Source organism: Brachyhypopomus gauderio, chromosome 13 (genome assembly GCF_052324685.1).
Source record: "Brachyhypopomus gauderio isolate BG-103 chromosome 13, BGAUD_0.2, whole genome shotgun sequence".
NCBI classification, from domain to species: domain Eukaryota; kingdom Metazoa; phylum Chordata; class Actinopteri; order Gymnotiformes; family Hypopomidae; genus Brachyhypopomus; species Brachyhypopomus gauderio.
The window spans coordinates 13977431-14000236 of NC_135223.1; the positions used below are offsets into that span (position 1 = coordinate 13977431).

The 22806-nt window shown below is 44.4% G+C and overlaps 1 protein-coding gene across 5 annotated transcripts in view; it reads right to left on the reverse strand.

The window, feature by feature from the left end:
* wwp1 (WW domain containing E3 ubiquitin protein ligase 1) overlaps nucleotides 1-22806 on the reverse strand; it is a 33879-nt gene that overhangs the window by 7835 nt on the left and 3238 nt on the right. For 3 of the 5 annotated variants that reach the window (XM_076971107.1, XM_076971104.1, XM_076971106.1), the window contains exons 2-18: nucleotides 16180-16237; nucleotides 15463-15553; nucleotides 14707-14845; nucleotides 11997-12121; nucleotides 11521-11661; nucleotides 11283-11349; nucleotides 9017-9201; nucleotides 7863-8190; nucleotides 7660-7755; nucleotides 7398-7572; nucleotides 6425-6479; nucleotides 6210-6294; nucleotides 5906-6034; nucleotides 5682-5754; nucleotides 3385-3456; nucleotides 3094-3182; nucleotides 2746-2905 (exon numbers count right to left, since the gene is read on the reverse strand). In XM_076971107.1, the coding sequence (XP_076827222.1) occupies nucleotides 2746-2905; nucleotides 3094-3182; nucleotides 3385-3456; nucleotides 5682-5754; nucleotides 5906-6034; nucleotides 6210-6294; nucleotides 6425-6479; nucleotides 7398-7572; nucleotides 7660-7755; nucleotides 7863-8190; nucleotides 9017-9201; nucleotides 11283-11349; nucleotides 11521-11661; nucleotides 11997-12121; nucleotides 14707-14845; nucleotides 15463-15532 (1989 nt within the window). In that variant the 5' untranslated portion in view covers nucleotides 15533-15553; nucleotides 16180-16237. Of the gene's footprint in view, nucleotides 1-2745; nucleotides 2906-3093; nucleotides 3183-3384; nucleotides 3457-5681; nucleotides 5755-5905; nucleotides 6035-6209; nucleotides 6295-6424; nucleotides 6480-7397; nucleotides 7573-7659; nucleotides 7756-7862; nucleotides 8191-9016; nucleotides 9202-11282; nucleotides 11350-11520; nucleotides 11662-11996; nucleotides 12122-14706; nucleotides 14846-15462; nucleotides 15554-16179; nucleotides 16238-16331; nucleotides 17393-22806 lie in introns of those variants that run through there. The other 2 variants (XM_076971108.1, XM_076971105.1) reach the window with 2 other exon arrangements.

Consider the following 22806-nt stretch of genomic DNA (forward strand, 5'->3'; position numbering starts at 1 on the left):
AACCTTGAAATCAAAGCCCACCCCTCAAACTACAGGCTGGCTTTTATGTCAGAAAATGAGTTATTTAGTCTCTGCCATGATGCTCTTGCTTGGAGACAGGTTTGCCTAAACTCTACGCTCTTTCTAATCTTTTAGATCAGAGGACCGTAAACCAAAATCTGGTCCTGATTTTATAATCAGTTGAAGAATCAAACTGTAGCTCTTGAGGTCTAGTTAATGCAGATTTATAACCTTCCCTCTCTACAGGAGCCAGGCATGATACAGAGGCCTAGCAGAAACATTACTTAAGGTAGTAAATTACCTAAGATTGAATAAAGAGGCAAACTCTGCCTTTTTATGCTAGATCTAATCACCGCATTTGACACTGTTGATCATGAAATCCTTCTTGATTGACTCCAGAACTGGGTAGGCCTTAGTGGCTTAGTCTAACGGGTTAGTCTAATTGGGTGCAATTATGTTGCATTAGGTACTTCTTCCTCCACACACACACACAAAAAAAAAATAAATAAATAAAAATAAAAAAACTTGTGGGGTCCCCCAATGATCAATTCTTGGGTCTTTACTGTTCAACCTATATACGCTTCCGTTACCCCATATAATTAACAAACATGTTAGTTATCATTAAAATGCAGATGACTTAACTTTACATTTCTTTAGAACCTAAAGCCCCAAAATTATTTAGCTCACTGTTTGAGTGCAGAGGTAATATACAGACATGGATGTCTAACAATTTTTTGCAGTTAAATAAAGAAGACGGAGGATCTTGTATTTGGTAGTGATTCATGAAGGAATAATGTTCAGACTAATTAAAATCAAATTAATCTGAAGGTCAAACAATGTGTTAAGAACTTGGGTATCACTTTTCAAAATGAGCTCAGCTTTAAATCACAGGACAGCATATTTTCACCTTCGAAATATCACTAAGGTCCAAGATATGCTCTCCCCTGCTGACAGTGACAAACTTGTCAATGCATTTATCACATCCAGGATTGTAACGCCATTTTATCTGCTCTCTCAAGATAATGTCACACCTACAGCGAGTTCAGAATGCTGCCACAAGGCTCCTAACCCGTAGGAGAAAGGTATCATATTACACCTGCACTCCACTGTCAGTTTTAGAATAGATTTAATGGTTCTGGTGATGGTTTTTCAATGTCTTCATGGCCTTGCTCTACTAAGTGATCTTAGTGAAATGATTGTTAGATACGTTCCAGTCAAGTCTTTCAGGTCTTCAAACAGCAATCTACTGGTGATTCTTAAAACTCTGTTAAAGAACGGAGAGGGTGCTTTTAGCCACTATGGCCCAAAGCTCTGGAACACTCTTCCTGAGGAGCTCAGAGACATTTTATCCCTGTACAGTTAGAAAGTGTTAGGAGTCGCTGCCTCCAAATTACAGTCCCGTCTGGCTTCCAGTAATCTTTTCCAAGAACTTCCAATCTGATTTTGGTACCTTTCCTCTGCACTCTGGCATCTCTTCTGGGCCATTAAAATGGCTGCACCATAACGACTATTTTATGGTTAAATTGCTACATATTTTGATTGTAATATATGGCCAGTAACATCAAACACCTTCAAACATCAAATAGCCCTCCATGACCTCGTCATAAAACATTCGCTCACCCACCCAAATTATGGAAATCAGGTGTTCTAATCACTTCCATGGACACAGGTGTATAAAATTAAGCAGCTACGCATGTTTTTTACAAACATTTGAGAAAGAATGGGTCACTCTCAGGAGCTCAGTGAATTCCAGCATGAAACTGTGATAGGACGCCACCTGTGCAACAAATCCATTCGAAAAATCCCCATAAACACATTCCTAAACCTTGTGCACAGCCTTCCCAGAAGCTGTTATAGCTGCAAAGGGTGGACCAACGTCATATTGAACCCTATGGATTAGGAATGGGATGTCACTTAAGCTCATATGTGAGTCAAGGAAGGTGAGCGAATACTTTTGGCAATATAGTGCACTTCACTATAAATTGTGAAGTACACTGTACTTCGTCTGTAGCTACTGCATTTTTGGCTCTGATTTATCTCACCTGCAGATAATAGTTCATCTGCAGCCAAATACCACAACCTCCACTTACTCCAGTTACTTGTGAAGACCCTCAAAGATCCATTCTCAGCTCTCTCCATCTTAATCAACATGCTTTCCTTTCACTTAAATCATGCAACATTAAAGCCTCGGTCTTCATGTATCAGAGTCAACTCCATTAACACTCCTCAGAAATAATCTATGTCTCTGACATGAAGCACTGGATGAACTCCAGTTTAATCTGCACCACGTCTGATAAACCTAAAGTCCTGACAATTGACCCAAATCACCACTTGTCAATAGTTATTTGGATCAAAGTCCTGATACTCAAAGAGGTATCGTCAGTCCCTCCATTAGTAACCCTTTCATCTGCGGAGTTGCATCACCTTTTAACCCTAATTGCTAAGCTACATCAAGTCCAGCCCTCGTACCCTACTAAACATTAAATACAAACAAACCCAAACCCCTACTACCTGCATCCAACCAAATAAATGACATTAAAATTCACTGACCATTCTGCTCTATAATTTTGGAAGCCCACCTGAACTCGCATACATAAACATGTCTACCATCAGAAATAAAAAATTAGAAACTCAAATATGGTCATGGACTGCTTCTCATCATGACGTGGCATCTTTAATTTTGCCCTTTACTGAGTCCTATCATTAGAACCTGAAGGAGTGAAGAGTGTGGGTGAAAGCACTTGCCATGGCGATGAAGCGGCCAATGAAGCAGAAGTAGGATAGGTGGTCTGGGTTGATGGTGGAGGCGGGGTTTATTTGCAGACAGTAGTTGCTCTTGCCAGCATACTCAAACAGACAGTACATGGGGTTCAAGACCTCATGAGAGAGGAGGAAAAACCATTCCCTGGTAAACACAAACATGACATTCATCAGAGAATGAACCTTGAATGAAAAACTCATCATAATTATTAACAATTCGTGCTGCGATAAATTTGGTTTGTATTTTATCTTATCATGGTAAAATGAGCAACTCTGAAGACAATACTGGTGTGGTAGAGCCATGGCTCTTAATGCACACAGCACTACACAAACCTGGCAAGGCCTCCATAGTCCAGTCCTTCCTCTCCCCGAAAGATGACATAAAGCCTTCTCCTAAGGTCATATGGCTTCAGAGCCATTATCTAGAGTTGAAAAAAAGATCCAAAAAAGCATACGCGCGTACACACACGTGAATGGACGCACATGCGCGCACACACAAAAATAAACAATTTCTAGACATTGGGAAAAAGTTTTACTTATACAATGACACTTTAGCTGAATAAATGTAACAATCAGATATGGACTTTCAGGCTAAAAGGCTAGTGATATGTAACATTCTCTTACTTGCTGGAAAGAGTCTTCGAACAACGTCTGCCTAGACACGGTGATCTTAACATGGCTGGGTAGTGCATTGGACTATCAGAGGGGAAAAGGACAGAAAAGTGAGATGCTTAAAAGAAAGGGAAACAGAACTGTGCTCAATACTGTAGCTAACTACAGGAGGCAGGGAGATCAGTGATCAGGGTTCTTGCAGGTTTCAGTGAGTTAAATTTAAGACTTTTTAAAGACCTTTTAAGACCATTCTCAGTGAAATTTAAGACCAACACAACATATTACCACAACAATCCAATGATCCCAGAAACTCTTAAAACATTTTATTTTGATTAATTTAGTTACAGGATTACATTAATTCAATATTAAAACAGATAATCAAAATAGTAACATTCTCAACCCAAGCAACCTTACCAACACAACACTAACATATCTACATACAACCTCACCCTACATATCTCTGAGTTCTTCCTTTTCAGTACCAATCTCAGCATTTGACTTGGAAAGGAGCTGAGCCATCTTGGATCCAGTCTTGCCCTCAGCTTCTTCTGCAAGAGAATTTGCCACTCTAGCAAGACAAGTGGATACGTCTTCCAAGCTTTTCTTCCTTTTCTTAAGGTCCTCTAAAGACTGCTCAGTCAGCTTTCTTTTCTGGCTCTGGGATTCCTTTTCTTTCCTGATTCATTCCTGATCCAGAAAGAGTCAGTATTTTGACCGTGCTGCACCCACAGATGCTAAGAGTTCCTTGGTGAGGGGAACCTGTGACACCTCCATGCATTGTGACAGTCACATATGAGTCTGTGTGTGCCAGTTGTGTCCTCTTGCATGTTTTCTGCCTCCACCTCCTTGATGGAAAATAAGAAATAAAAAGATAGACGTACACCATCAAATTAAATAATCATACACACATTATACATTTAACAACATGTAGACTCAGCCTATCTTCAAGTATGTCTAAGGCATGGTTTGACCAAAATCCTCACAACCTGCAGCTGATAAAATTTATTAAATGTTACATTTTGGTTAAATTACTGAAATAAATGAAATTATAAAATTAACTAATTAAATAAAGGCTCAGAATTTTCGTTCCCCAGGCCATCCGTATCTTAAAACACACAAAACTTTTTTAACCCCCTACCTTCTTTTCTATTTATTATCCCGATGAAACCAACTTACTTTGTCTAGCCATGCTGAATATGAATTTGAATGTTAACATTGAAAACGTTGGGACACACTACCTGTTTTTACCCTATGTATATATGCCCACTAAAAGGCAATACATCAGTACAATGTAAATAAAACCATGTGCAATCCATGAAACAGAGCATGGGACAGTGGAACATGTTTCAAAACATGACATAACCCATCTACAGGGCATAGTTTTTTTTTTTTTACATTTTACATGATTTAACACAGTAAATATATTTTTATTTCCTCTAGCTGGGATTTAGCATGCATTGAAACATTTCTCTAAGTCAATGCCATGGACAGTACATGGTTCTGAGATGTTTTTGTATTGTAGCCTAATTGTATAAAATGGTTAACACATTGAAAAGAAGACTGTGGAGCATAAGTAAGGATCACTTACTTTGATAAGTTTTGGTAGATCCTGCGCTGTTTCATGGCCCATGAAATGAGAGCCCATGTACCTCGATTGCACATATCCATTGCTCAAGAACCGAACATGAAGATCCAGCTGTTTGGATTTTGTGGTTGAATTAAAGCTTTCATCGAACATTAACACATACGGCCCGGTAAGAGCGTATCAACTCTCTCTTGATGAAGTCTGCCAAGCCAAATCTAGCTATATATGCGATTTGTTTAGTCCACACGAAAACTTTTTCGCGATATTCGAACCAGGGAACATTGCCGTCACTCTATCCTAATGTAGCCCGAATATCATTAGCCGAAGCACTAGTGATACCTCGGTGGAGTCCGGCGGGACCCGGCACTGACGATAGCGAAGACGGCGGGGATGAGGCACAAAATTGCGTGAAGGCTTTTCGTGACAAGGGCCGTTTCCTGCCTGCGGTTATTATGGGTTTTGTAGTTTAATTAATTAACACGTACCAACACCTGTAGCCCCGCACAAACACAGACAACACAGAACTGACTTCCGGACGTTTCGATTAAACTACACTTTTCTAAAATTAACTAAGGTAAAATTTTAAGACCTGACTAAATTAAATTTAAGACCTTGGATGAAAATCTGGCTGTTTTTAAGTCTTTTAAGGCCTTAAATTTAAAGTTTTTAATTTCAGACATTTTAAGACTTTTTAAGACCCCGCGGGAACCCTGGTGATGCTTACCTGGCACAGGTAGCGAAAGTGAGCTAGTTTCCACCTGAAGCTGCGTTCATAGGCTATCTGGGGCCCTTTGGTGCTGCAGGGTCGATCACAAAGGCAAGGAGAGAGAGAGACCACTCATCAAAGCAAGATCTTAAATCAGACCAACAGACCAAACCGGGTCACGCAGTGAGAGGAAGTGGGCTGGTGGAGAGGGGACATGCACAGGGGGCTGGACGGACACTCACACAGAGGACTTGCCAGTCCTTGGATCACTGAATGTGGTGGTGCGGGTGTTGTGATCCACAAAGTAGCGCACGCCCTCTCGCGTGTAACGGATCTCCCAGCCTTCTGGCAGAGGGTCCTCATTCTGCAGCCTAGAGAACAGGGCAGAAAATCAGACACGAGACAGACACACACTGTTCAAGCAAGTATGAAGCATGAATGAACCTTGAACTGCCCAAGTATTAAGACCTCATTGAAGCATTCCGGCGTGTCTGCAGTGAAGTGTTTAGAGTAACTTTTTTGTTGTTGTTTAAGCTGAAGTCTTACCCTTGTGTGCGGGGGTCTTCCCATTGGGTGGTCTTAGTATTGTGATTGACAAAGTAAACCCGATCATTCGAATCCACTCGCCGCTCTGGGACAAAAAAAAATGAAAAGAAAAAAAAAAAAATGTAAAAGACACGCCCAATTATTACTCCACAAATGTACCAGCTATCCAAGTTTGCAGGGTCCAAGATGCAGCACAGTACATTCCCAGGACTTACCCCAACCAGGAGGTAGTGGCCCCAGAGGGTCGTTTTCTGCCGACATCATCGAAGCCTGCGATCGGGACAGGAATGAGAACATTTTAAAAAGGAGAGTGATGGATAGAGAGAGAAAAGGTGCAAGTGTGTTGCTCAAAGATTTACAAATGTAATGCAGGAGTCCTGACGTCACGCCTGCGGTCCTCTGCATGTTCACATCATTAGCTAGCCAACCTCCACACACAGACTTATCACCAGATACTCAGGGGTGCTTAAGCTAATCATGGTGATCAAACTATAGTGAGATTAAAGAGCATCTCTACGACCCAGGGAATCACTCAAAACAAACAAAAACCAAAACAAACCAGAGGCTGTGACTATTGAGGAAACAGCCCTAATTCACTCATGTGGTCTGAATGGACATCAGAACCCCTGCTGAGGTGACTATGGGTTTTGTTTTGTGTGCCCCCCCCTCCTTTATGTTCCCTCTCACTCTGAGAGCAAACTCTGAGTGATTACATTACATGTTCTTCTGATCTTGGTAACTTCTTGTGTACTCTGAAGTTAAGACTTGATAAAAGATCAGACTTTGTTTTAGTCTCAGCTGTTCTGGTATTTTCAAGTGAAACATTACATAAACACATTTAACATGTACTGCCTACACTTATTGATCGGTGAAAACCAGGTTACTCATTAAAGAAACAATTAAAGTTTGAAACAGCACACAGGCTACATGACGCACATTAACAAACACACTTATGAATACCATAGGGATGCCTGCTGTGACAGCTGATTGAAACTTATATTTAACTAAAAAAACATATGGTCCATTTGGAAATTATAGAGCAGGCATTCTTAAACTAATCACCCAGTCCAAATAAAAAAAATAGAACACCATTTAAATCTCTCTGGGGAGATTTTAAATGTTGAAGGACACAGGGCTGCTGTGTGTGTGTTGGGAGGCCACTGGTCAGTACGAGTGTGGTCACTGTACCGAGTAGAGGTATCTCTGGTTGAACTGATGCATAGCTCCCTGAAGCTGGCTGCGCTGGGACTGCCACTGCTCAAAGTTGCGTACTGACTCCATGGTAGGCCGCTGCCACGTGGTGGTCCGCGTGTTGTGGTCCACATAGTAGATCCGGCCACGGTCATCGACCCGCCTCTCCCAGCTACGTAACACACACACACACACTTATAAAACATGCCACATATCTAACTTTTGCTCCTGCTAGGACCCGTTGATGTAGGGGACACACCCTGGGGGGAGAGGCTGTGGTCTTTCCCATGTGGTTGTTCTGGTGTTGTGATCGACGTAGTAGGTCCTGCCATGAGGATCCTTTCTCTGCTCCCACCTATGGAAGAGAATAGACTAATTAAAGCATTAAATCAGCAGCTAAAATCAGCCCTTGCTTTAATCAATCATTCCCTTGCAGGAGAAAGCACAGCGACGCGGTCTTACCCAGGAGGCAGAGGGTCTGACGCACTCGCGTTGGGGGTTTGCTGGCGGGGTTTGCCTCCGTCGGTGGTGCTGTTGCCCCCGGCAACCTCTGCTGCAGGGCTGGCGGAAACGGCCGCCGGCGGTTGGCTGGGAGCAGGCGAGGAGGAGGAGCTAGCAGTAGGTGTGGCACTGGTAGCCTGGGAGTTGGGGGCAGGCTGGCGTGGAGACGAGGAGGAGACCGGAGCGGAGCTGCTGATAGATGCAGCCTCGCTTCCCTCCTCACTTCCACCAGCAGGGGGCAGCAAATCCTCCCCTGAGGAGACAGCAGCAGTGGAACTCTCTCCATTAACTGAGAGAGGGAGGGAGAGAGAGCGAGAGAGAGGGGGAGAGAGGGGGAGAGAGAGGGGGAGAGAGAGGGGGAGAGAGAGGGAGAGAGGGGGAGGGAGATACACGATTCAGTAAGATTCTCAATATCACCCTGCAGAAGACTATATGCAAATGGAATGTTCAATGAGACGTGTCCCCGTCCTTCAGAGAGTCTTTAGCGTAGCCGGTCCTTCAGAGAGTCTTTAGCGTAGCCGGTCCTTCAGAGAGTCTTTAGCGTAGCCGGTCCTTCAGAGAGTCTTTAGCGTAGCCGGTCCTTCAGAGAGTGTTTTTAGTAAAGCCAGTCCTTAAGTGGGAGTTGTTAGTGTATCCAGTCCTCAAGAGAGTGTATTTAGCATAGCCAATGCTTAACAGAGTGTCTATAGTGTGACTTGTTCTGGCTGCAGGTTCTCACAGCTCTGCAGAGCAGAGGACATGCTGACAGCAGCATGGATCAGACAGCAGCATGGATCAGACAGCAGCATGGATCAGACAGCAGCATGGATCAGACAGCACTTTAATGAAAATAAGCTCCGGAGGGACCGACCCTAATAGCATACAGCAAATCCTCTACTCTGCTTAGTCCATCACCCGCCCACCAAAAAGGAGTGAAACAGCATCAGGTCAATATGTTTACAAATTCTGTGTAAAGACCCAGAAAAGTTTGGGCACACACTGTGCCTGAAGAGAAATCCGGAGTAGACGCCACACAGCAGCTGTAAACGGTTGTATACATTGTATTTCCACATTTATGATTGGTGGAGCCCGTGGACTTCCTCCTGAGCCAGTGTCTGGTATGCAGCGTGACTCACCAGTCGAATCGGCTCCGTCCCTGTCAGTGCACTTTGGGGTGGGAGTGGCCTTTGGGCTGGCTGTCTGCCGCGTAGGTGTGGACTCTCCGTTACCGTTGACGACAGGGGCGGTGTTGCCATCACTGTTGCCAGAAGAAGTGGATGGAGCCTCACTGTCCACTCCATTCATGCCTTCGTTCACCGAGCTGTGGGGCATAACACACACTTCCTTTTAGCACGAACACAGTTTATGAGTTCAGCATACCATTTAGTTATGAAGCATCTGAATAGCATTCAATAAATAATAATAATTTTAAAAATCAGTTTTCCAAAAATTGACAATTTGTGATTTTACACACAGATTTTAATCCATTTTGGAGTGAGACAGTTGGGGTTAAGTGCTTTGCTCAGCAGCATTTCAGTAATGGCCTAGCTGGGAATTGAACCCACAACCCTCTGATCATAAGACTGGCTCCCTAACCCACTAGATCATTGAACATTGTAAAGCATTTAAACAGCTAGCTAAAAAACTCAAACCTTTTTGTTTCTTCTTCATCTAACCAGATTCATGGGACATGATTAAGCAAAATGTCCACTCTCCTGTAATACATGAACAGGATGCGATGAGAACTACACACTCTAGGTGAAATGAGACCGCTTGCTTTGTCTGTCCAGTGTGAGCAGACCACACTGGGCAGAGGCAGCTCCTCAGAGAGGGCAGTCTTCATCCTGTGGACAGCCCCAGAGGAAGAGGTGTCACACAGGACGTTTGCGTATGAGAGAGGACGAGAGAGGGAACTCGTGACGCACTCCCCGACACTGAGCCCATTGTTGTGCAGGACACAGAAAGAAGAGGGCAGGCATGGGGTTGAATTGGAATGGTGTGTGTGTGTGTTCTTCATAGCTGTTGATCTCAACAATCCCACACTTTATACCAGTGACAAGCATGCCTAAATCATTTACAGAGAGCCAGGGCTTCTGCAATTGACTATTCTTTTACATTAATGTTTGTAAGCATTACAAGGGGGGGTTCCAGTTTAAGTAGAGATGCTTCAGCAGTTTGCTGGTGAGCATCTGGTTGTGAGCCTTCATCAGGAAATGCCAACGTGCCTGCGGAGGACAGGAAGCTCTGACTGCACAGGGCAGGAAGTTCTGACTGCTAAGTCAACATAAACTCAACCGTTTCTCATCTCAACCACAGCATAAAAAAGACTTTCAAACAAGCCTCAGAGAGACCTGTGAGGTCAGCTACTACCAGACCTGTCAGGAAAAAAACCCACCACACCACAATCCTGGGAATAGCAAATATGGAGGGCCATGTCATGCAGAAAAAAAGAAACAGCAAAACCAGTGACAGAACCATGATTAATAAGTATATTTAATATTTAAGTGTGTGTAGAAAAGTCTCATGACTCATCAGCTGTTGTCATTAAATTAGCCTATGACAGCTGGACGCATGAGACACTGCAGAACTAAAAAGGAAACCTGATAATCACTCAGTCTCATACATGATGGTTTCAAAGGCGACTTTTGAAGTTTGGACAGAACACAACTAAAAGCCGAAAGCCCAATGTGTGCTCTCCACCTCCATCACAGAACGTCTGCATGCACTGTAACAATGTTAACCACCACCGATGAGCGTTTCCAGTCCAAGCACACAGCCCAGAACAATGTTATAAGCAGAACACTCCTTCCATGTGTTATTATTATAATTTTTTTTTACATGTGCAACATGCCCATTCACTTAAACAATGCTGATGAAGACGGAGCCTTTTTTTTTGGTTCCTTTGCTGACTAAAATGTACCTAGCGTGGAGAACCAGACAGCCAATTATCTCTCCCTTAAAATGGTGCGTTTCAAAGCTCGACTTTTGAACGGCAGCGTTTCTATTGAAGCAATACGTCAGCCAGAGCAGGAGGACGTTTTTAAGACCTTAGGTGGTGAATGTGCAAGTCTCCAAACGAGAACTGGCATCTGCGAGCCCGCAAGCGTCCGCGTGGGCGTAGAGGAAATGACAATCTTTTGGCACAGGGGCAAAAACAGGAGCACTGCAGCAGCTGCCACAGCTGAGCTGCAGGAGGGGAAATTCTGCAGTGCAACTCCTCCCCTGGCACGGTTTTACACACGCCGCATCACCGTAATGGAGGAGAGTGCATTAACCATCCATCCACCAGCCAAATTGGGGGGAGGGGGGGTTGTAATGTCTCACTTTCTTAATTAGAAACCACACCAAGCCAGGAATGCCTCCTGTGTGTCAGGCTAGCACTCCTACAGAGGGCGGCCTCACCTGCACTGGACACGCGCCGTGCTTTCCTCCTCGATCTCATGAACCGCGTCTCCGTTATGCTGCGCTTCTGTCAGAAAAGAGCATACAAAGATCTATCAAACAATTCCAAAATGAATTCTACTGAATTCGCTATAATAACCTAGATATAAGTGGAGTGGGCGAGAATGGGAATATGGGAAATGAGAGAGGCGGGGCAGAAGAGGAGCGAGGCGGGGCAGAAGAGGAGAGGAGTACTCACTGGTCGTAGTGGTGGTGTTGCCATTACGCAGGGGCTCCTGGTCGACAGTCAGGCCATCTAGAATGACCGTGAGCTCTCCAGTGGCCACTACGCCATTCTTATTTTCCACATTCAGCTTCAGCACCTCCTTCACATTCTCAACTACACACACAACCAGTGTGCAGGTTATTGATCGCCCCTTATTGATATTATTTCTTACATTCTGAAGACAAAACTCAATTCTCACAAAACTTTTACTTAGCAAATGAAGTCACGCACCACATGGTTACATGAGTCACAATTAATGGGTATTACAAAATCCCAGCTGTTGCTACATCGCAGCAGTCAGTCTACACTTGGCCAAAGCTGCGAGGAGGTGCGGGGGGGGCTCTCTGCAGTCTTCTCCAAGGTGATAGAGCTCTGCCCCGCAGGAGAAAGTCTGTGTGTGTGTGTGCGGGGGGGTGCGGAGCGGGCACGTGAAAGTGCAGCTCTCGTACGTTTCCTGTCGTGCTGGTCGAGGGCTTGTCTCAGGTCTAGTGTGGCTTTCCCCAGCAGAGCGTCTGCCTTCAGAGTGTGATGACTCCATACTTTAAACTCCAGCTGTGTGCGTGGTGTCACATTCCTGTGAACGCACAAACACGCCCACGCACAAACAGGAACACATGCACAAATGCACACACACACGCGCACAAAAAAAACATATGGCCATAAGAACAGATATAAAATAAGAATGCAGTAGATACAGAGATGCATAATCATACGGCTAACGGCACAACGATATCCAGTGAAGAGCAGAAAGAAGAGCAGACAAATGTTCAGTACTGCCTGGGGCAGGTAAATCCAGGATGTGAACACAGATAAGGCGAGAGCAGAGCTAACATGCTGGGGCAGGATGGAGATTCAAGGTAGCTGCTCCCACATCAGTCAGATACCTGACCAGGCTCTGACCCCTGCAAAAGTATCCCCTCATAACCATTGCACCATCTGTTCCCTACGGTGGCCCACAAGGTCACACAAAAGCAATTTTACAGCAAAGATGAAATCACTTCAGAAAGGGACATCAACACTAGAACTGCACTGTTGAACTGATGAAGTAGAACACATGCTTTTTGTTCATCTCATTACCAATTTGTCCAGCAGAACCAGATAAGGAAGATTTGCTTCGTAGAAAGACTCATCCTTAAGGTTATACGTGGTAATATTATCCGTTCCTGGCAAGCTAACGACTATAAAACCACTCAACTTGAAATATTCCATTAATCTTGCATTAGCTCACTGCCATTAGCCACTATTAGGGCCACTTTAAGAATAATTTTGGTTCAGCTACTATGTAGTGGCTTGACCTTTAATAATAGTGCTGCTGTTCACATATAGTGTTGGCCCATCACGTAGCGCATTCATCTTCCGTTCACTATCGTGTGGTGTCTCCGTGGGATCCCCGATCCATCAGAGGGACGCAGCAGCTATCGGGCCTCATCAAATTTCCCCAGACCTGCCCGCAGAGATCCCCCCCGCCCCGTGATGTGTTTACGACACCCCTCTTCTCTCCACAACGGGGGGCGTCTCCTTTCAAATGGCGGACTCTCTTACAGCCGCCTGGAGCCCCCGGCCTCCTCCAAACAGACGAGCGTGTAGAAACATCGGCTCACGCCACACGGCGTGCTGAGCACCGCTGTCTCACTAAACACCTCTAAAATCGGTGCAAAGGACAATCTCCTTCCTTCTCACCCCACATCTCCTTCCTTCTCACCCCACATCTCCTTCCTTCTCACCCCACATCTCCTTCCTTCTCACCCCACATCTCCTTCCTTCTCACCCCACATCTCCTTCCTTCTCACCCTCCCTCCCGGTTTGCTGCAGATGAGCGTGGCAGTTAGTATTCAGCACACAGGGGCTCGGCCCCACCAGCCACACGCTCACCAGTCCCCGCCGTCATCTCCCTCTCATCTCCCCTATTAGCTCAATCAGTGCGCACGGAGACTGGAGATGCGCTCACAGCCAGCTGCTGCCCTTAGCCCACCACAGGCATGTGCATACAGCCTATTACACACCCTTAAAGCAGAAACCATACAGAAAAACACATGAAGGAGCAGATCAAGGAAAAAAACTAAACCAGTCATTGCTATGCTGTCTTGCACTGCGGTGCAGTGATGTTCAGAGTTAAGAGGCAGTGATGCGTTGAGAATGCTCCACTAAACCACTGCGGTGACCACCACTACAGCACTGCAGCGGTGCCTTTAATCACACACACATTCAGAGCCTCAGAGCAAAGCAGTCACAGAACACAGCCTGAAAACGGCGTGAGGAGCTACAGGAAAATCCACTCTGGACTACAACACTGACGTGTGCCCCAGGACACCTCAGAAACGTACCGCTTTGTTCAACGTTGGCAAACCAGAACTTTTCGGTCCTTGAGCCAACAAAATGTATTGTGACATGTCCCTCTCCCTCCCTTCTGAGAAACCAACCGACTCCCAAGATGTTAACACACATCACTCTCTAGCTGGGCATGCCTGTGGGATGCCTTCCCTCTTTAGATTTCACAGAAGCATCACCTCAGAGGGAAAAAATTCACAAAAACAACCAATACCAAGAAACACAAGGACAAGCCACACCTCAACACAACACAAGAATCAGCAGTGTGTGTGTGTATGTAATCTGCTACTAAAAACACACGCAGTAGAACAGGGAGGGGCCACAGCAGGACGCTGCTTCACTCGTACCAGCCCACTGGGTGTTTGGATTTACAATCACTCAGCGTGCGTGCACACACACTATGTAGTAGTGTAAACGGTAGAAAAACTTGAGCTCATCAAAACTGTACTGAAGTGCCCAAGGTTCCATACGCTCACACTGGCAGAATATTAACTCTGCGTGCTGGAAAACAGAAGTGATGGGTGGAGATATTGAGGTTCCCTCTGCACCTCTAAGGCAACAAACCTTAAGGACTCGAGTCACATTTTTATGGTTCGAGTTCCTTTTTATTTTATAGTTCAAATCAAACACGAGATGCCAAAAAACGCCCAGAGGACTCTCCACTGGACTTGCTATTTTTTGATGGAAACATCGGTGAGACGGACAGAACCTCGCGAGCACCCAGCTGCTCAGAAGAGTCCAGCAGGTGGGCAGTGTTTGGGGGTGGGGACACCACACACACACACACACACACACACACACACACACACACACACACGCGCGCTCTCTTACAGAGTGAGGCGCTCCTCCCACTTGGGGCTGGAGGAACTGTGGGACTTGGCGGTGCGTCTGCTCTCGCCCTCCGCCGTCACCTCCACATAAATGGCCGTCCCGAACCAGTTCTTCTTCCGCTTGAGCTTGGCACATGAAACTGAAGCAGAACAACAATGGCTTTAACCCAGCTGAGACCTCACGCTGGCAGCAAACCCACCCCATACATAGAAGTGCATAGTTAGCCTGTGGTAAATATACTGCTAGTCGATAAGGGCTACTCTGATAAGCAGTGCGTAGATTTGCAGTTGGGGTTGTTTTTTAATGCTGCTTTGCCAGCTACAGGCTTTTGTTATAGATGCACCAGCTCATGGCCAAAACAATGAAACTCAACATTTGAGAAAGATTAGAAATTACAATGGAATTTTGCTTCCCTTTATGTTAACAATGTTAATGTAATGACATGCATAAGCAAAATTAATCACCCAGTTTTAGTTTCATACTTTACACCAGCTACACTATCAAAATAATAAAAACACATTTATAATCAGTGATTATTAATAATCAACAGTTAATTATCGGTTATCGTATCACCCCAAGGAATTCAATATTGGTGCGTCCCTACTGAGAACACTCCAGGACAGCCCAACACTTTCAGTTTCCCAGTGTGGTGATTACTCATTCCAGAATGTTCTGTTCAAGGCCAACACTAAATCTGGTGCGGGGTGGTAGTCCTCTGTCTGCTGCTCAGTTCACATACAAATCCTCCATTCTTACCGATGGCATGTAGCTGTGACGTCCTCGCGTGGTTATTGCTACAGTCAGTTCTGGACGAGGACGTGGCCATGTCACACGCAGAGATGGAAGCCTGAGACACACAAACTGAACTTGAAGAACAGAAAAGGAAGAGCAGGGAAGAGAGGAAGAGGCAGAAATCCTCAACAAAACTGAACCACAAAGTGGATCAGAGGAAATGGCTGCAATTAAAGAGGCTTCACCGTGTCCCTCAGGGGAGAGTTGGGATAAGGACTGGGTCAGGGCGCTACTGTGGCAGAAGAGTGGACACACACACGTGGACACACACACACACACACACACACACACACTTACCCTGAACTGGGGAGTTCTCAGAGCAAGCTGACTACAGCAAACTGTTTCAGGAGTGCAAGGTGCACTTCCTTACAAATCATTATCTTAAGTGGAGTCTAGCAATATAAGGGAATGAACTACAAAGAGAACTCATTGTGTTCCGCTATCTTGAGATTATTAATGTCACCAACATCCAGATTTGCAGGTTAATGTAAAGCTCGGGCTAAATATAACATTCAGTACAGAGCTGGGGATTCATAGTCACCTGCATGCTACACATCATAAACTTCTTTGAGATTTCAGTCCCTCCTTAGCCATCTCCACCTAAGCAATGGCGTTTCTGGCAGGACGCTGTGAACATACAATTACTTCACCTAGCAGGCAGTCTGAGGCTGATTTACTCACAGTAGGTATGTGTGAAGCCCTCCAGATCCTTAGCCGACACTGTGTCCCATGGTTACCACTAGAGAGGAAAACAGGAAGTAGTTAGCAACGAAGGCAAAGGCAGACTGATGATACGCTGCAGGTGCGTGACACAGACACGTGAGAACACGCACAGGCGCATGCAGCTTCATTTACAGAGCGTGTGATGAAGACTGGCCACACAGAAGCAGGACCCGGGTGGCCAAGCTGGCCTTGAGCAGTTTAAAGGGAAGGTGGTTGGAGCGTAGAGCACTTCACACTGTAGCAGACGACAAACGGGAGGTGGAGCTGCATCTGCACCACCACACTGTCACTACACAGGAAGAAGACGCATACACTCCATCTCTCACACACACACACACACACACGGTAGAACTGGCACTGGGACACACAAACACTAACGCACACACACATACACACAGCTCCTCAACATTATTAGAACACTATGTAAAGACTACAGAATGCAGGCACACTGCCTGGTATTACTAGGACACCATGTAAATCAGAAGACTGCACACACCCATGGCCCAATATTACTAGGACACCTTGTAGAGACTGAAGAACACAAATGAGAGCAGAGAATTGCATGTAGACATCACGAATAAGTGATGCAATAGGACTCGCCTTCACTTTTAACAACCACGTGAATTTAGCCTATTCTTTTTGTCATGTAAATAAGAATGAAAAGTTGGTCCACCTGTGTATGTGCAGGACACACAAACTGCGTGTGGTGCCAGATGCAGATGGCCTGATAACCACCAACACCAGCACTCTAAGACGGTTATACGCTCAAGCTCAATCATGTCATCATTATTTCATTTCATTCTCATCTTCCTCAGCAGAAGCTTTAGATAGCCTAGATGAATGGCTTGTATATTATGTTTCGCAAACCAGTTGGTTCTGCAAACAGACTGATTAGGCTGATATGATCAGATTTCACATAATTTAGCCCTAAACAAAACACACGTCAATGCTAAGCCATCTTAGTTTTGGCCTTTGCAAAGACCACAATGCATTCTTCTTTGTAAGCAGACACCAAAATAACGCATTTTGTGACAAGCATCAACCAGCTAATGCTCTCTAGCAAATTGGGGCTGACCATGTGGGCTGACCATGCTTTTGACTATTCTAACGCCTGAACACAATTCATTCAGCATGACAAACACTTACACAGTAATAACATGATAAAAAAAAAACTCACATTAGTTTGGATACATATATAGCACATTTTACATTAGTATTACAATATTGTGGATGTGATTTGTACACATCTCCACAGTCATAACTGGCACTTTTAAGCAAAGCCCCAGAATTCTCCTCTTCTGTAAAACACCATGTAAAGATGCTCTTTGCTGCTGCACATCTAATGCAAGGCCTCTCTAATGCTCTCCACTTTTTCCACTTCAACACCAATCGGACTTTTCTTGTTGGACCATGATCATAGCTTACTGAATGCCCACAAGATTACATTAAAACAACAAACAAACAAATAATTAATAGATGATAAAGGTTCCACTGCCTACTTGCTCCAGTGTGCCAGACTGAAAGAGAGATAACCTCAGATAACCCAGGTAACAGCAGGGGGAAGAGCCTTTTCTTATAAGGCCCCCCAGCTTTGGAATAATCTTCCTAAATGTGTCCGGGACTCTGACACAGTCACAATCTTTAAATCTAGGTTGAAAACCCACTTATTTAGTCTAGCGTTTGATAATTAATATCCCCCTTAGATAAAGGTACAGATCCAGGGGTTCATAGACGAAGGGTTTTATGGTAGACTGGGGTACTGGTGCTGTCATCCTGTCACTGCTCGTGGTCACTCAAGTTTGTTGACAGTGCAGTGGACGGATGCCATTGTCTCAGAATGCCCCCAAGCCTATGTTACCTTCTGGTTCTGCCTTTTTTTAGCTAGGCTGTAATAATTTAACTTAGTGCCGGAGTTGCTGCCACACTCCAGAAATGTTTATAATTTTACCTGTCCTGTATATGTCCTCATACAGAGCTAATTTTCCCTGTTTCATTTCTCCACATGGCTGCCCGCCTGCTTGAGGAATAATGAGATGAGGAGAGACAAGCGATCCATCCTGGCCGGCCACCTCCTGCCTAACCGGATGCCTACACCATGATGGACATTATTACATATTTTTCGGTCTAAATTGACATTATTGCATCTTTTACATTCTGTCTACATTCTGTCTATATTGTTGTTGTTGTCATGGTGACCGGTGTCGGCCAGAGGAGGATGGGTTCCCCCCCTGAGTCTTGGTTCCTCTCAAGGTTTCTTCCTCATGCAAAAAACTAGGGAGTTTTTCCTTGCCACTGTCGCCTTTGGCTTGCTCACTGGGGGCTAGGACTCGGCACTTGTAAAGCTGCTTTGTGACAACAACTGTTGTAAAAAGCGCTATATAAATAAAATTTGATTGATTGATTGATTGAGGTACTTTACACAGGAGTCACACTGGGCACTTTGACATCACCACTACTGCAAACAGACAAAGGCCCGGTTCAGTGGAGCAGGCTATGGACTTGGCTATGGAGACAGAGCACTGAGGATGCAGAGTGCATTACTGGAAGTGTGCTGGGGCCCAGACAAGAGAAATCTAGCCAAACCCCACTGAACATTCAATAAGGTCTTAAGGCTTTGACCTTTAACTATTACTGCGGAGTCACGCGGCGGCAACTAATGGTGTTGAGACTGTAGGAATGCAAATAGTACATGGTACTCCAAATTAATAAAACAGACCCAGTATCTACAGTGTGTGTGTGTGTGTGTGTGTGTGTAACCAATGAGCATGAACTCTACATTCACCATTAATCAAATGGATAGAACTGACAATTCAGTCTCAGCTGATCCTATTCAGTCAAGCGACAGCCTCTCTGCCTTAATCTGGATGCTTGGTGCAGTTTGTATGGAGCCTCATAATGCTTTTGGAAAAACAAGAACAGCGTGAAACACCAAAACGTTAGAACGCCTTCACAGGGTCAAGGTCAGTTTCACTCTTACCCATCCAAGATTAGGGCTGGGTTACAGCACCTAATTAACAGGTTTCATAAAATTTCACCACATGTGACTACGTAAATATAATTCTGAATTTTGACTTAAGGGTTATAGACTTTGTCATTTTACAGTTACAGTAATGCTGAGACATTTTGAAGACAAATAAAAACACCAGTAGTATAGGGAGAAATTCATGCTGAATTGAAATTCAATCATGACAGTGGAAAGCCATGAAATGCAATACGCATGGCATGACCTCTCTATAGCAGCATGCAGAAATAAGTGTCAGAATGAAAAGATAATTCTGCTATACTGTTTTCACATCATGTGATCTCTTTACTGAGAAACAATGTGAGCCACTGGATCTCTCTGAAGCCACCATAATGACAAAGCCTGAAGTACACTACAAATTACTACATTTACACTATATGGACACAAGTATTGGGACAAACCTCAGTCATTCTGTCTCATTGCCATAGGTGTATAAAATCAAGTCCCCAGCCATGCAGCCTGCCTTTACAAACAACTGGCAACATGTCGGTGGTATTAACCAAAAGTGGAACCACAACATCTCAGCCACAAAGTGGCAGACCATGTAAATTTATACACCAGGGTCATTGAGTGAGAAGGTGCATAATGTATACATCACCGATGCTCTGCTAATCAGATGTCAGCACCAAAACTGCACCGGGAGCATCATGGGTTTCTGTGGCTGAGAAGCTGCAATCAAACCTTACATCACCGCGCACAATGCCAAACGTTGGATGGCGTGGTGTGAAGCACTCCCGTCACTGGACTCTGGAAACAGATAACTAATCACGTTTCACTATTTGGCAGTCTGACGGATGATCCTACATTTGGAAAATACCAGGAGAACATGACCTGCCTAACTGCACAACTGTAAAGCTTGGTGAATGAGGGATAATGCTGCGGTGTTGTTTTTCAAGGCTTGGTCTATGCCCTTTACCTGTGAAGGGAAATCTTAATGCTTCAGTATACAAAGATATCTTGGACAAATGTATGTTGTTTGGGGAAGACCTTTTTCTGTTCTAGCATGTTTGGTGTGGAAGAACTTGACTGGCCCACACGGTGTCCTGACTCCATCAACACCTTTGGGATGAACTAGAACAGAGATTATGAGCCAGGCCCTCTCACCACACCACTCAGTAACGATCTAATGGATTATTGGGCAAAAATTCCCCACAGACAAAGTTTATTGTAGTAAAAAAACCAGTAGAACCTGTTATAGCTGCAAAGGAGAGACCAACTCCATATTAATGCCTAATGGATTTAGAAAGGAATGCATTAAAAGCTCCTGTAGGTGTCCCAATACATTTGTCCATAAAGCACATCTCAAATCAATTCACATGGGTAACAGGGGAACTCCAGCTGACTTCGAACAACTTAAAAAGGATAACTCAAGCAGACAGGATGCACATAAACACAACGGGGAGTATGAGCAAAGGGCCTGAACACTTATTCATCTTTGAATGTTTTCACTTCATTGTGGTCTTTTTTTTTTTACCCATTCTTCACAATAATATTTAATTTCTGAATTCATTGTGTTCACATACTACAAGCTCAATGATTATGGTTATAGTATTAAAACACCCATCTACGATTAGGGTAAAATGAATGTGTTATAATACATTTCAAAGAAGGCAAGAGTTTGAATGAGGGCCTGATACGCTGCAGGTTAAAAGGCATTCATCAATTAGGCTATTTCTAATATCTTCATGCAAACTTTGTTATTGATTTTGACTATTTAAAAGTTATATTTTTTGTTGACAGCTATTAATATGCTAGCTGTTTTGAGAAATTTCAAATCAACCTTCAGGGTTTTTTACCTCCTGACAAACAGGCTTTTAAACACAAGTGTCAGTCATGTGGACTGAGCCTAGTTTCCTCAATTAGACATGGCCATAGCCAAATGCCATAGTCATCTCACACCTGTGATTTGAACACGCTGAAGCTTTAGAAGTGCCCCCCACCAGCAGGATACGCTCTAAGCCCAACCAACACACCAAGCACAGAGGAAGATCCAACAGTGACAGGCAGACGGACGAGCATGACGCAGCATTATTAAGTGGATCACAGAAGATCATTAATAAGCCTTGCTTGTCCTACTGCGCTCTCCGTGAGGTACTTTGGACAGCCGATTCATCAGCATGCCAAAAACAAAGCTTGGGGTGGACCACATGCAAAAACCCTCATTACCTCTGACATGCATTCACAAGCACCCTGTATATGACTAAAGGCAAACCATAAGTGTTTGATGCAGCCCTTCTGCCTGTGACCCCCCACCTCCCAAACACCCCACCATCTGCACTGTCCTCATACCATAATGCTCTGCAATTACAAACTGCAGGGTAGCTAATTAACAAGCAAATAAATCATTACCATCAAGAGGAACAAACGACATGTTTGGGTCCGGGCGACTCTTGAGGAGTTCAAGTGCTTTAAACTGAAGCAGCACCTTCAGCTAAAAAAAAAAAAAAGGCTTGTGCCACTACACACAGACGCTACGCAACACCACAGTCAGTTAATATCTGCCACAGCCATCAGTGAAAACTGAGAACCCTGGGCAGAGGTGGTAGCCCTGAGAACATGGGGCACTCACCACAGAAAACACCCAACACAACAGGGCAGAGAAGGTGGCCAAGGCACCTTATCAGGTGGATCAAAAGGAGTGAATCAGAGTGCAGAATACAGAGATATGTTTGTGCTAGTTTCGCTTTGTAGCTTGCCCTCATTAGACTGCTTCTGAAGTGTGCTTGGGTCATACACCTTGCCTGTTTAACAATAGACTACACATGTACTGCTACCATATAACAAAGATGTACAAAATCACAGATAGAAGAAACATCGTTTTTTGCCAGTTCAAATTTACACCATATTAAGTCAGAAGAAATAAAACAGTAACTTGATGCGTCAGATGTCAGAGAAGCGATAATTTGGAATCTAATATATGCATCCAATCAATGAGTCATTAAACCACTAATTGAATGTGCCCAGAGAATATCCATTTGAAACCTTGAGTCAGAGCTCTTTATGGTCTAACTGCACCCCATTAGGAGAGGGTTGTATGATTCAGATCCTGAAGTTTCACAGGCCAGCAGCGATTAGCTAAAACTCCAGCTACTCTACTACCCCCCCCCCCCCCATTTAACATGAACTTGAAAATGATCAGATATGCATAAAATATGCTCTTTGGGGCTAAAGTTCTGCACCGGTGGGTTAAAGCCATGGCCCATTTCACAACCAAAAGACATCACAACAGAGAAGTGAACTGAAACGGTGTCCATTTCAATGTGCCCTTAAAAGATAATTAAAACTAAGTAGATGTACCACATGCACTGAACCAGAGAATACACCACGCACTGCTTCAGCCAATAGCTTGCTTCCTGCTGTATGACTGTGCTTCTTTCTCCATTCTGGGGACGTGGGACAACATTTCAAATACACCAGTTATTGGTTTCTGAATCAAATAACTATGGAGTGTACAGGATCCATTACAGTCAGACCATCTCCTGCTGGTCATGTTGAATGCCACCAGCAGATTCACTCCCCCCAATCCCCCAGTAAAATGACACCAGCCTGAAGCGTTCTTGCGA